This window comes from Typopeltis vanoorti, chromosome 18 (genome assembly GCF_054136105.1).
Source record: "Typopeltis vanoorti isolate ZY-2024b chromosome 18, IOZ_Tvanoo_1.0, whole genome shotgun sequence".
In the NCBI taxonomy this organism is placed as follows: Eukaryota; Metazoa; Arthropoda; class Arachnida; order Uropygi; family Thelyphonidae; genus Typopeltis; species Typopeltis vanoorti.
Window position 1 is genome coordinate 21,078,241 of NC_143566.1, and position 15,073 is coordinate 21,093,313.

Consider the following 15,073-nt stretch of genomic DNA (forward strand, 5'->3'; position numbering starts at 1 on the left):
ACCTCTCCAATAGAGTCACTTAGTCACTGGCCACTCGATTTTACACTAAGGATGAAACCCTGATGAACTGCTCAATGAACACCTTGACTAGGTCTTCTGCACTGTCACCAATCTGCCACTTTCATCCATTAACAGCATTTTATCATAATCATTCTTTGTTCTACTTGCCACATATCAAAAAAACTCATGAGGGTTTCTCTTGGCCTGATTTGCTCATTTCTGCTCATATTGCACTTTTGTTGTCCTTACCAACTGAATCAATCTCCTGACCTGCGCTTTATACTCTTCATGCAACTAATTACCCTTTTTTTATGTTGTGATAAAATCTTGCACTTTGGAGGTAATCACCATTACCTCCAAAGTGCCTTCTTCTTCCAGATATCATGCTTAAGCTCCTCATTCATCCATCCACTTTACACCTACCTTATTTAGCCTTTTGATCTTCGGAATACATTTGCACATTGATATTGTTATGTATTTCTTTGTCAGTTTCCAAGCAACATTTATTTCCTTGCTGCTCAACTCCTCATTCCATGCTATGGCTCCAAGCTGTCTCCTAAGCTTCTCATAATCACCAGCCTTGTACTCCCACATATATCCTTTCCTCACAGAAGTCTTTATATGGCTAGCCACATCCCATGTGATCACTTCATGATCACTCTCACCAACTGGAGGGAGGTGCAAAACTTCACTCACAATTACATCCTCTGATGGAATTATCAGATCTAAAACTCTTGATCCTTGCTTGCCTTCCTTTACATACTACCTGAGATATGTGTCTCAAGAACTCTTCAATCTCTTCATTCCAATCTATATCCCCATAATTAAAATCACCCTTCCCTTGTTCAATAATCCAAGTTGCTTATACATTTCTTCATCACCATCCTCCTCATTTCCATAGCATATAGCAACATTCAACTAAATATCTCTTTCTGTCAACTTTTATCTCACACCACAATGCCTCAAAACCATAGCTACTATTTCCCTCTTTCATGTTTACCTTATGTGGACATAATTCCCTGTAATCATTGGCAGTCCTCCCCCCCCTGCCTTCTTGTCCTTTCTATTCTTGTGAAAAATACTGTACCCTTCCATTTCTATTCCCATTAGCATATTATCTTCATTCAACCACATTTCTTATTCCAACAACTTTGGAGTGAATAAACTCTTATCAGTAAAACAATTCCATCTCCCTTATTTCTGATACTCCTGGCATTTATAAATAAATACAGCAGTTCACTTTTAGGTCTATAACCAGTCCTACTCAAGCCACTTGTTGGTTGGGATTTTCCCACCATATCTGCTCTTGTCCAATCACCTTTATTAGTACTTACCACATATATCTACTCAGTCTCAACTACATAATTTGCATCCCGATCTTTTCTGTTTCTATGCTGATCATCTCCATACATACATAAACTACTACTCCCAACATCCACTCTCCATATGGCATGTATTTCTGTCCACCCATGCTTCCCCCCATTTTCCTGTTTCTGTTGCATTCCCATTCTCTTTTCATCTCTCACATTACTACTCTTTCCATTGCCAAGCACTTCAGTCTCTTCTGTACCACTCTCCTGATCTTTCACTTCACTGCTTACTTCTGATCTCTTGCTTGCATTACACACACACACACACACACACACACACTGCACTTCCATCTAGTAACAGTTTCTCAAGTTCACTCACTCCAAAGCCATTCACATGCAATCCATCATGTCTGTATAATTCCATTCTTCCTCTCAAATACATACCATACATCCACAAACTACACTCCCTTCTCCTCACACATAGCTCTCCTAGCATACCATTCATGATTCTGCCTCTCTGTCTCAATTCATTGTCACTGTTCGGCAACCACTGACAACCTTTCCCATTATATTGTTATCTTTCACTCTCCTCAATAATCTCCTGATATCCACCCTTATATTCTCCATATATCCACTTAAATTATTTGTCCTCACAATCACCACTAATTCTCTTGCTTGTTTCCTCCTCATGTCCAAATCATGAATTATCTTGTTCATTCTACCTCCTGGATGGCAGATCTTATGGACTCTCTCATTAACCAATCCTCTAACAATGGAATCTCTACCTACTATTCTCGAATCACTTGCCACCTCTTTTACTCTTTTTTCTTTCATTCTGTTCTTTTGCACACTTTCATTTGTTCCCACTAAATGTCTGATGTTACTCTGCATATTCCTCATTTCATTTTTCATTTTGAATAACTGTTTCATGAAATATCAAATTCTGACAATTTTACTCTCTGTTGCTCCTGTAATCTCATAACTCTCATTCTGCTACACCTTATTTCTATTTCCTCATTTACACTTCCTTTTGCTCCCTTACATTTATTCTTGCATTCTTTCACTTCCTCAGTTTCACTAGTTTTCATTCCATTTCTTTCATTTACACTAACTTTTATTGCTTCGGTCTGTTTCACTTTCATTAACTCATAGTCTTTCACATTTCACCATGCATACACATACTACACTCATGACATTGAACCAATTTTGAAAAAAATCTATGTTTCTAATGCAATTTTATTTTCACACCACTCGCCTGATTATGCTGCTTATGGCTCAGCTAGTAGACTGCCTCACTTGTATTGCCACTGTGTTCTGTTCAAGGCAAGATTCAAAAATTCCATAAAAAGGAACAAATCCACAATTCCAATAATCACACAGACACACTAAACTATCAAAAATAAACAAGAGTATACTTTACCAATAAAAATATTACAATTATTATGCAAAATAGCACTTATATTTTCAGGAGATCTTTACCAACATGAAGCATCTTGCAGCCCTCTACCGGCCGAGCTATGCTTTGTGAATAATATTGCTTCTCTAGAAAGAATATATGATAAATTTTCTCAATTATTAAATGCATATAAATGATCATGGACCATTTTTGTCCATAAGGAATTAAAAGAACTGAAGAATTATATGGGCTAAACAATGAATGTTATTTATTAATCATTTGAACAAATTATTATCATCTGACCATAAAGCTTATCAAACCATGCTTTAAACTGATTCAGTGTGTCTGAATTCACAACACACTCAGGCAATGCATTCAACTCGCCAACCAATCTCCATGCAAAGAACATGCTCCTCACTCCATTGCTCACACCCTCCTTAGAGATGGCCTCATGTTCTACCTGCTTCTCTCATTTTGTGAAAAATTTCTTCCATGTTAACCTGGTAACAACCCTGACAAACACACATCACAATATATATAAGAGGGCATGCGAGGATTGAGGATATTGGATTTGATCATCTTATCAGAGGATGTTGTTATAAATGAGGTGTCAAATCTTCCTCCAGCTGGTGATAGTGACCATTTAAGTGATTACATGGGTGGTTGCCACCCCTCTGAGGAAAGGGTATATGTTGAAATACAAGGCTGGTGATTATGAGAAGTTCAGGAGACAGCTTGCGGCTGTAGCAAGGAATGAGGAGTTGGGTAAAAAGGAGATCAATGCTGCTTGGGTGATATTCATGAACTATTTAGTAAAAGCAATGTCTATATGTATTCCAAAAACAGAAGTTTAAATAAGGAGGTGTGAAATGAAGAGATTAAGCATGCAATACACAGAAAAAAGGCATTAAGGAGACAACATAAGAGGAGTGGCTATAATCCCATGAGAAATACAAAGAACAGGCAAGGAGGGCGACTCGGTTAATAATGGTAATAAAAGTTCAGTACAGCAGTTAGCTAATGAAGCCAAAAAAAATCCTAGGGAATTCTTTCAACATATAGCCAACAAAAATAAGAATGATTATGGCAGGATGGCATTGATTGGATAATATGGCATAAGGATAACTGCTGTGGAGAATATAGTTGAGATATTTAATGAGTAGTTTTTCTCCTTGTGAAAGTCTTTCATCCTTGTGAGTGCAACATCATGGAAAGTTTGAGGGCAGTGGATAATGGGGAGGAGAGACTGACTGTGATGAAGGAAGAGGTACATGGAGAATTAAGCAAATTCTCCATGTACCTCCAAATTAAGCAAAAAAGTAAAAAGAATTAAGCAAACTTGATATTAATAAGGCTGTGGGATTTGATGATATATCATCGTGTATTTTGAAGTAATGTACCAAGGAGTTGACATCAGTCTTGACGTATGTTTTTAATATGAGAATTTGATCCAGAACTGGATTGATAATAATGGTATTATCTTTGATGGACAGCATGGATTTGCTAAAGTGGGGGGGGGGGGGTCGTGTTTAATAATCTACTACTTACTTATTACAATAAGGTGACAGTAGCATTTTTAGATTACCGCATGATAAGTTGATAGTCAAACTAGAGTGGATGGTGTTGGATATTAGACTAGCTCACTGGATTGAAGATTAGCTGTCTGGTGGTGGTGTGCCTCAGGGGGTCTGTTTTAGGGCAATTGCTGGTTAACTTGTATGTTAATCATATTGGGGAAGATTTGAATGGGGATATATATCAGTTTGCAGATGATGCAAAGTTGGGATGAACTATGAGGAGTAGAACAGATGCTGTGGCCTTACAAGAAGATTTAAATAAATACTCTGAGTGAATGGGCATGAGAGTGTGGATACCAGTTCGCTGTTGTGAAATGTAAGGTTTTAAAATTTGGAAAACAAAGATGGGATGTGGAATTTACTCTTAGTGAGAATATATTGTTGGAGGTGGAGGAAATAAGAGATCTTGTGGTGATGGTGGATAAGGATCTGAAATTTAGGGGACATATTTCTAAAATTGTTAAGACAACACAATGAATTCTGGTGATTCTGGAAAATGATGATGAGATATTGGAGAGAGTCTAGAGGCAATTGACCAAAATAATTCAATCTTTGGAATGTTGAATATGAAATAAGGTCGAAAAGATGCAATTTGCAGTCTAGTGAATAGGTGGAAGAAGGGTGATATGATATTGACATACAAGTTAGTAAGGGCTGTTATAGGATTAATGTTAAAGAGGTTTTTAATAAAATTGGGGAGGAGAAGAAGAAGAGATCATCCCTGAAAGCTGCATAAAGAGGGAGTGAGAAGCAGATTTTTTTCATGGAGAGTTGTAAATGATTGGACTGCATTGCCTGAGAGCATGGTGTCTTCAGAGAATTTGAATGTGTTTAAGGTGCATTGTGATAAGCTGTTTGTATAACAAAAGGGACCTCCTAGACGAGTCTTTGACTCCAAGGGGTCGTAGGATAATAATATCACCCTGCCCCTCCTATTCACAGGGCATTGCAAATTACATTCTTTTGATCCATCTTTATACTCCATATTTCAAAGATCACTGACTGTCTTTGAGAATCTTCTCTGGACCCTATCTAACATATCCTCGACATGATGAAAACCCAGTGACCAAATCTGTGCACAACAATCCATTATAATGGAATCATAACCTTTATTTCTGCACATCAGGGTTCTGTGCATCGCTATTATCCAATATGACAACTTCACAACTTGTGCCTTGTGGCCCCTGAATTTCAGGTCTTTGTCCACCATCACTTCCAGATCTCTCATTTCCTCTGTTGCCTTCAAAGTTTCCCAACCAAATGGATATTTTGCATCCCATTGTTTCTTACCAAATTTGAAATGAATTATGAACAAATAATTTTATATTATATATAGATATTATACAACTGTATTTTACTTTAATTAGAATTGCAGTCTATATAAAAAGAAAAATATGACTTATTAAAGATTCCATTCGTGATTAACTATTAAATGCTGCTCAAACATGAGAATCAATTGTAAATAAATATATGTATATAACACATAAAACTTACAGCAGTTGTAGCATTTCTATAAATCTCATCACTGTTCATCCATCCATAGCAGGGACCAACTTGCATACAATTAAACCATTCATATAGTGCTGAATATTTAACATTCTGATGCAGCTTACCAAGTGGATGGATATGATCTTTCATAGTAGGAAAGATGAAACCACCGTTGACTAATCCAATTAAGACAATGTGACTTCCAAACGGTAATGTGGTATTCTGAAGGAAGATTACATTCATTTTAAGTTTTTACCCATTTAAAATATACATATATTTACAAATTATATTTATAATAAAAAATACATCAGTAGAGCAGTCAGTGAGGTTATATGGTAAGTTTTATTCCTATTCAATAGAAAAAAAGATATGTTATTATTAAGAGAGACCTCCAGAGAGTCAGACTCATCAAGGGAGGCCACATGCTACACACATCAGCTATCATACTTATTCTTGAATTCATTCACACTGCTTGCACTCACAGCATTCAATGGCAATCCATTCCAATCACACCATCCTATGAGAGAAAAATCTAGCCCTCACCCCCTTCTTAGCAGCCTTCATTATCAGCTTCCAAGGATGCCCTCTTGTCCTTTCTCCACCCTCCAAAAATTGAAAAATTCCACCAATTGAAATCCTGTATGACCCTTTCAGAAGTTTCTAAGTCTCTATCATATCACGACTCTTTCTCCTGTTTGCAGTCTACAAATTCTTAATCTGTCTTTTATAATCAGTATTCCACAATCCTGATATCATTTTTAACACTCTCCTTTGTACTCTTTCCAATATATCAGAATCACAATGGAAACCAGGAGACCAGATCTGTGCACAATAATCCAAGTGAGGTCTTGTCAAGGCCTTGTAAAGAGGCAAAATGTCATCTTTATCTTTACATGTGAACATTTCAGCATTACAATTATCTTTTGAGGTGTATTTGCAATTTTTGCTACATGGCCTCTGAACTTCAACTTTCTATCTACTAACACTAGAAAATCCCTATCCTCATCAGTTTCTTTTAGCATAATCCCACCAATATAATACAACATTCAATACTAATCATGCTGAAGTGAATGACTTTACATTTATTGACATTGAACTAACACCCATTTTCCCCTGCCCATAATTCCAGCCTATTCAAATCATTCTGTAAGTACTGCATATCAGCAGCATTCCTGATTACCCTATGGTAATCAGGAATACAATCTTTGCATCATCAGTAAATAGCTGTATGTCGCTTGTCAAATCCTTCTCAATATCATTAATATACAAATTGAATAAAAGTGTACTAAGCACTGATCCTTGTGGTACACCACTTGTTACCTTAAATCTTTCAGACTCACATCCCCCATATATCACTTTTTGATATCTCTCAGTCAGCCATCCTCTTTTTCATGTTAATATTCTATAACCCAAACTCATTTTCTCCAATTCATGCAAAAAAAAGTCTACCATACTGTATTCTGTCAAAAGCCTTAGCAAAATCCAAAAGTATCATGGTGTATATCCATTCCCTTTGTCTAGTTCAATGGTAACATTGTTATAGAATGTGAGCATGTTACTAAAGCAAGACCTTCCCTTAGTAAACTCATGTTGTTCATTGCAAAGTAGAGATTCACTGGCAACCCATTTCTGAATGTGAGCCCTAACTAATTTTTCCAAAATCTTTACCACCACTCCTGAGATACTAATTAGTCGATGGTTAAATACATCGGTCTTTGCCCCTTGAGCAATGGAATTATCATACATTCCTTCCATTCCTGCTGAATCTTTCTTGTTCTGATATTAAACAGCCTGGTCAAAGGAAAAGCCAGTTTAGCTGGACACTCTTTTAGCACAAGTGCTGATATCCCATCAGTCCCTATTGCTGAATTCTTATTCAATTTGTGCAACAGCTCTAATATCTCATCCTCATACACCTGCATTTCTTCATCCAGTGAAGATGCAGCAGTAAGCTCAATGTTGTGTACACCAGGTTGACAGCTTTTAAAAACATGGGCACTCATTAGCTGAACAACCTCTTCTGCATCTATAACCCTAATGTCATCTGGATTTAGAAGAGTTATTCTTACATATTCATTCTTTCTTTTAATTGCAGCATATCGATAGAATTATTGTGGGTTGTCTTTAGCACACAGAGCCAGTTTCTTTTCATACTGAGACTACACTTTCTGTACAATAGCTGTGACTATTCTAGCCTGCTGCTTATAACATTTCATAACAGACGTCATCCTTATGCACACGGTATTCTTTCCACATTGTCCTTTTCTTACAAATCTCTTACTTAATAAGATTACACATCCATTTGACTCCTATCCTATTTATTCTTTGAACTCTTGGGACACATTTTTCTTATTTTCCTGTTAACACTTATAGTTTTCTAAGCATTGTTTAAATGGTTCACTGTTGATATTCTTTCCACCCAGCAACTGATCCCAATTATAGGCAGAAAAGAGGGGATACAATAGAAACCTATAAGTTACAAAAAGGGTTTTATAGGATTGAAGCAGAGGAAATTTTTAGTACATGTCTAAAGGGGAAGAAATCATCATCTCTAGAAACTGAGTAAGAGTATAGTTAGCAGCAGCATCAGGAATATAATTTTTCACTTATAGTGATAAATGAATGGAATGAGTGAGTTTGTCATGTCAGTGAATGATTTCAAGAAGACATATGATAGGTATTGTGTGAACAGTTAGTGTGGACTTCCATGATGAGTTTTCAATGTTCATAATAATAAACAGCAGTGGTCTAAGTACAGAGCCCTTTAGCACATATCTATCTTCTACTTGATTCCCTTATTTCACTCTTTTATCCATGTCATTAGTTTCATATCCATCTGTTCCACACACAACAGATTTTTTATGCAGTATCCTATCAAATCCCTTGGCAAAAGTCAGAAACAGTGTGGTATAGTTATTTCCTTTATCTAACTCAACTGTTAGATAAAGTCATTATCATTACTATGGCATACATCAGATGTATGCCATAGAGATTATATGGCATACATCTGCCATAGAATCTCAGACTTTTTTTTTTTTTTTTTTTTTTTTTTTTTTACAGAAAGTGAGTAAAATACTAACCAATTCTTCAAAGAGAGCTGTTGCTACCCCCCCCCCCCCAAGAGCATCATATTCATAAACTCCTTATACTTTCCCAGTATCTTAACCACTACTCCAAAGATACTAAGTGGTCTATAATTATGTATGGAGAGCAGTTTTTCTATGCATAAATCAGTCCTGGAGACTGATTTATGTATTAGAAAGTGTTGTCCTCCCTTGGGAAACCTGCCAGTGGTGAGACTTAAACAGCATATTCTGAATTGCTTCCACTTCCCTTGCCTTTCACTTTCTCATAATACATCTGCCAATATCCTATAGTTGCATATGCATCAAGATTTCACAATATCCCAGCACCTCCAATTTATCTTCCTCTATTTTCACATTGGTCCTTGCATTACTTTCACCTAAATGTTACAACTTTGCAAAAGTAATCACTCAGTAATTCAACTATTTCTTCTATTTCATTAAAGTTCTTCTTCTTAAGTATTCTGCAAATGAGCAGATTCTTCTCTTAGTAGCAAAAACTTTCCTTCCACTCTCTTCTGCTCTGAGCCTTCTCTTTCAAGGTTGTGTACCTGTCTCCATTCAGCATGTCATCTAGCATTGTTTTCCTTACTCTTCCTCTGGGTCTTTTTCCATCCATTTTTCCTTCGATGGCATCTCTGATGATTCCATTTACTCTCAGAATATGTCCGATCCAGTTTCCCATTCTTCTTTTTTATCCTCTTTAAAAGACCTCTTTCTTTCTTCTTCTACTCTTTTTAAGACCTCTTAATTAGTTATTTTATCTGTCCATTTGATTTTTTCCATCCTTCTCCAAATCCGCATCTCAAAGCTTTCCAAAATCTTAATTTCTTCTATCTTCAATGTCCAAGTTTCAGCTGCATAGAGGGTAACACTCCACACATAGCATTTTATTAGTTATTTCTGTAGGTTTCTGTCCATTTTACTTCTGAATAAATTCCATTTTCTATTAAAGGCATCTCTTCCCATCGCTATTCTTGCTTTTATGTCACTTTTACATTTTCCATCACTGCTAATCACACTTCCTAGATATTTAAATGTCTTTACTTGATTCAATTTTTCCCCATTTATTCTGATATCCATATTTGCCTCTTTCTTTGCTACTTTCATTACCATTGTTTTTCTTATGTTAAAGTTATCCTTCCATAAATGTTATTCCTTTTACTCACCACACAACAAAAGAACACTCTGGACTTTTCCTCGGCCTGGTTTCTTGCCATCCTCCTGATTTTGGGATAGTGTGAGGAAGCTTAAACAGTTTTTCCTGAAAACACCACTTTCACATGTACACTCCAAGCCATTTCTTAAATTTGTCATAATTCCTAGTTCTGTAGTTCCACATATACCACATTTTAATTGAAAATACTATTTGCTTAGTTACCTCCTATATCAAGACTCACCCAAATTAGAAACAAACTTGGAGGGGGGGGGGGAGATCACTCGCCCAAATTAGAGGCAGAATAGCAAAGTCACTATTATGGACAAATACTCTGATGCTCTAAACAGACCCAGCACCATCAAATTCCTGTCTTCTCCATCACATGCTGCATTAAGCAATTATCTCTCAGTAATTTCTTAATTATTTTCTTGATATAATGTGCCACCACTTCTCTGCTGTCTCTTAAGCACAAATTTACTCTCATAAATCTGCCTTAAATCCAACAGCACTGTATTTTTAATTCACTACAAATATTGCAATGGAAGTCCTTGGAACTGCTTCTAATGGACATATTTTTAAGTCTTCCTCATAGTTCTTTAATCATTGGCCTGGTAGATTGAGCATACAGGGTTTCTGCTCTAGAATCAATAGGTTGTGGGTTTAAAGCTACCATAGGCATGGATATGCATGTGAGTGCCTTGAGGTGATAGCTGAATTTTACTCCTATTAGTGTTATTACTGTTTCTCCCCCTGACAGGGAACAACTCATCTCTTATTAGTAACACTCCACCACCATGTTTGTCCTTCCTGTGCTGCTGAAATATACTATACCCTCCATGTTTGGTTTCTAGAGCAGAGCTTCAAGATTATCTAGCCTTAACACCACCCATGGTATCATTGTACTATAAGTTTTGCACTGCATTATAAGCATTGTACTGCCGGCCTGGTTGGCTGAGTGGTTAGCGTATCTGCTCTCCAGCCAAAAGGCTCCGGGTTTGAATCCCACCATGGGCATGGATGTTGCAATTGTCTGTGAAAGTACTAGTGGTGGTAGTCAGTGTTGGTGTTAGATGAAGGTTGGTGGAGTAGTGAGACGAAGAGTTGTGGAGTAGATGCCCTCCCTCGATGAGTCTTTGGACTCCCAGGAGGTGTGATGTAATAATAATAAGTTTTCAGCCGCCTTTCATAGGGGAGTGTCACATAATAAAAAAAAAAAGTAAAAAAAAGGTGTGCAAGAGGAACTGTTGGTCTTCTGTTTCTCAATGCAACAAAATTGCTTGTAAGATTATTTTTAAACATTCCACAAGGTGCTGTTTTGTTAACTATTTTTCTTAATATGTTTTCATTTCTCATTGCATTTATCTGTTACATTTTTGAAGTTTCTATTTTTGTTTTGCATACATACATCAATATTGGTTAGACTACTGATTTATATATTCTTACTTTTGTTTGTCCTTTATATTTCTATATAGTTGAATTTAGACATTCTGATATTGTATTAGCATTCAAGGATTGCTAATACATCATCATACTTTATCATGTGTTGTGTTTTGACTGTTCACAGTTATTCCTAGGTATTTAAATTTCATTACTTGTTCCAGTATTTTCCAATTTAGTTCTGATTTACATCTGATCAGTTCTTTTGCAATTACCATTGTTTTTGATTTCTCTCATTGATATTTGCATGTTAAAACTGCTGCATATCTGCAGAAGTTTGAATAATCATATTTGGAGATCATCTTCATTTTCTACAAGTAATGCTATATCAATCTGCATATCCAACTAAACTAAAACTTTCTTTTTTAATTTCTGTTCCATTTCATTTCTGTTTTTGAAATTCTGTTATTTCATCCACGAGTATGTTGAATAAACATGGACTTACAGAATCACCTTCTCTGATCTCTTTCTTTATAGGGATATTTTTTGTGTTTCTATATTCCTTTCAATGATTTGCAGTAGTATCTTTCTTAATGCTAATACTTTCAGGACAATACTGTAATCTGATTCTGTCAAAAGCCTTCTCTAAATCAATGAAACAGATAAATATTATTATCTTCCTGACCTACATGGAGTTACAAGACTCATCGTGAACAAGGTCAACACAAAATCTATCATACCACTCATCCACTGTCTGCACATTCACTACCCTCTCAGGCAATGCATTGCATGTTCCTACAACTCTTCATGCAAAAAAAAAATTATTATCCATTTACTCAACACTCCCTTTTGCAGCTTCCAGGGATGATCTCTTTTCCTTGTTCTACCATATGAAAAATCTCCTCACTGTTAACATGATAATGACCCTTCAATAGCCAAAATGTCTCGATCATATCCCCCTTCCCTTTGTCTTCTATCCACCAAACTCTGCAGTCTGCATGCCCTCAGTCTGTCCTTATAATTGTACAGTCCAGATATAATTTTTTTTATCCATCTCTGCACCCTCTCCAAGGTTAATTTATTCCCTTCAAATCCTGGTTATCAAATATGAGTACAAAAATCCAGATGTGGTCTGATCGAAGCTTTATACAATGAGACCACCGCACTTTTATTTCTTATGGTCAATGTCCTCCTCAACATTGCAGTAATTCTCTGAGATGTCTTCACAAGCTTCACAACATGTTCTCGGAACTTCAAATCATTATCCACGATCACCGCCACGATTCCTTGCTGCCTCTATTTCTTCCTGTTAATCTTACCGAGTGAGTAAAGTATCTCATCTTTGGAGTCCAAATTTTAAAACCTTATGATTAGTTGCATTAAACTTACATCTCCATTTGTTTGTTCATCTTTCCATCCTATTTAAATTCTCTTGAAGAGCCAAACACCAGCACTATTATTAATAACCTTCCCAATATTCATATTATCTGCAAAAAACTGAACATCTCCCTGGAGTCCTGTGACAATATCATTGATATAAAGATTGAGCAGAAATGGCCCTAGTATTGAACGCTGTGGAACTCCACTTGTAACCTTTTTACTCCCCAATACTTCCCAATATACCTCTCTCTCTCTCATGCCTACCAGAGAGCCAATCACCAATCTTGTCCATAACCTGATATCTGAAAATTACAGGGCATCTTTGGTGATGGCTGAAGATTGCCTGTAATTTTCAGACTGAAATATCTAAATAAATAGTATTACTTATTCCTTGTGTTTTCATGTAAATAATAATAGCTTCTAAGAATATAGCCTGCTGTACCAGGAAGAAACATTCTAATTAAGTGATCATTAAATAGTTCAACTATGTTCATTTTAGAAATTATGGACTGTACGACCGTGTTGTAAATAACTCTTTTAATTTCCCAATGTTTCGATCTTCATATTAAGATCATCATCTGGAGTATATACAAATATACAAGGACAAACTGAGTTACATTACATAAAGTAAGCTTAATCATTGTTTCTTTAGCTTACTGTGTGTAATGTAACTCAGCTTGTCCTTGTATATACTCCAGATGATGATCTTAATATGAAGATCAAAACATCAGGAAATTAAGAGAGTTATTTATAACACGATTGTAAAGTCCATAATTTCTAAAATGAATGCTGATCACCGTGCAACACTAAAAGAAAGAATTGAACTATGTTATTTGCTTTAGTCACCTGATTCCCATTTCCATCCAGCAAGGTAATTCATTCATTATCATTTTTCTTCCTACTCACCACATAGCAAACAAACTCCTTGGGATTCTCCTTGGATTGCAGTTTCCTCTCATATTCTAATTTTTTCTCTCCTTACAATATTAGTCACTTTCCTAGCCCGAGTCCTATATTTTTCATGCAATTGTTCTCCACCTCTCTCTTTATATGCCTTCCATATTTTTTTTTTCCTTCTGCAATTCCCCTTTTATTTCTTGTCATCCATTGACTAAAAATTGTTTGATCTTCTTCACTCAAGGTATACAATCTGCCATTGCAGTCAACAACTTTTTCTTAAGTATCTCCCACGCATTAATAACCCCTCTACCTTCAAATTCTTTCATCTGTTACACTGCTCCAAGCTGGTTTCTAAATTTATGATAGTTGCCTTCCTTAGAATTCCACATAAATTCTTTCTGTTTTGATACCTCCACATGCCTATTCATCCTCCAAGTCAAGACTACATGGTCACTCTCACCAATGGGGAGCAAGTATGACATCTCAGTCACACCCAGATCCTCTAATGCTATGACCAAATCCCAAACTCTTGACCTCATGTTCTCTCCACCACATGTTGCCTAAGATTTTGGCATTTCTTGAGATGCCTCAAGAAATCCAAAAATTCAGTTTCTTTATTGCTGCATGCCGTCTCCTTTGCCCAGTTTATATCACTATAGTTGAAGTTTCCCATAATGATCACTCCCTTTGCACCTTGCCAGACTAATTTGCCTAAACATTTTCATCACTAGTTATATTCCTTGGCCTGTAGCAACATCCCACTAAATATCTTGTCATCTATCTCACACCATATACTCTCACAGCTATTAGTGTTATCTCCACTGAGATTCTCCCCCTGACAGGGAACAACTCATCTCTTATTAGTAACACTCCACCACCATGTTTATCCTTCCTGTGCTGCTGAAATATACTATACCCTCGATTTCTATCCATGTTAAAACATCTTCCTCAGTTAACCAAGTTTCACTAATACCAACAACCTTTGTGGCATTGATTGGTTCAACCTCTCCAAACTCATTCCCTTTATTTCTAATGCTCCCAGCATCTGTATATAGAAAAACCAGTGATTGCCAGTATTTTCATAGACATTATTACTCCCCTCATATTTCATCTGGTCAATAATGCTTTCATTTTCAAGTTACTATCCTGCACATGAGGCCATTTCTCTCTATAATCTCATTCATTATTACTACTCTTTTCATCCACTCCACATTATCATACTAGGGCAACACACATTATCTTTCCTTGTATGCATTTCTGCTGTACTATCTCTAACATCAACCTCAAATCTTGTGCTACACGATTCACACTACCTCTCAAGTCATTCATTCTAACCATTACTATCATCACACATTTCCACCACATTTTCACTGCTCTTCAATGCCAGTGCCACATATTTTCTA

At 36.3% G+C, this 15,073-nt stretch overlaps 1 protein-coding gene across 1 annotated transcript in view; it reads right to left on the reverse strand.

Moving 5' to 3' along the window:
• The window catches only part of LOC150096529 (acyloxyacyl hydrolase-like), a 236,400-nt gene that overhangs the window by 30,662 nt on the left and 190,665 nt on the right, over window positions 1-15,073 (reverse strand). The window contains exon 15 of the mRNA XM_090408466.1: window positions 5,778-5,993. Coding sequence (XP_090264592.1) covers window positions 5,778-5,993 — 216 coding nt within the window. The remainder of the gene's footprint in view (window positions 1-5,777; window positions 5,994-15,073) is intronic.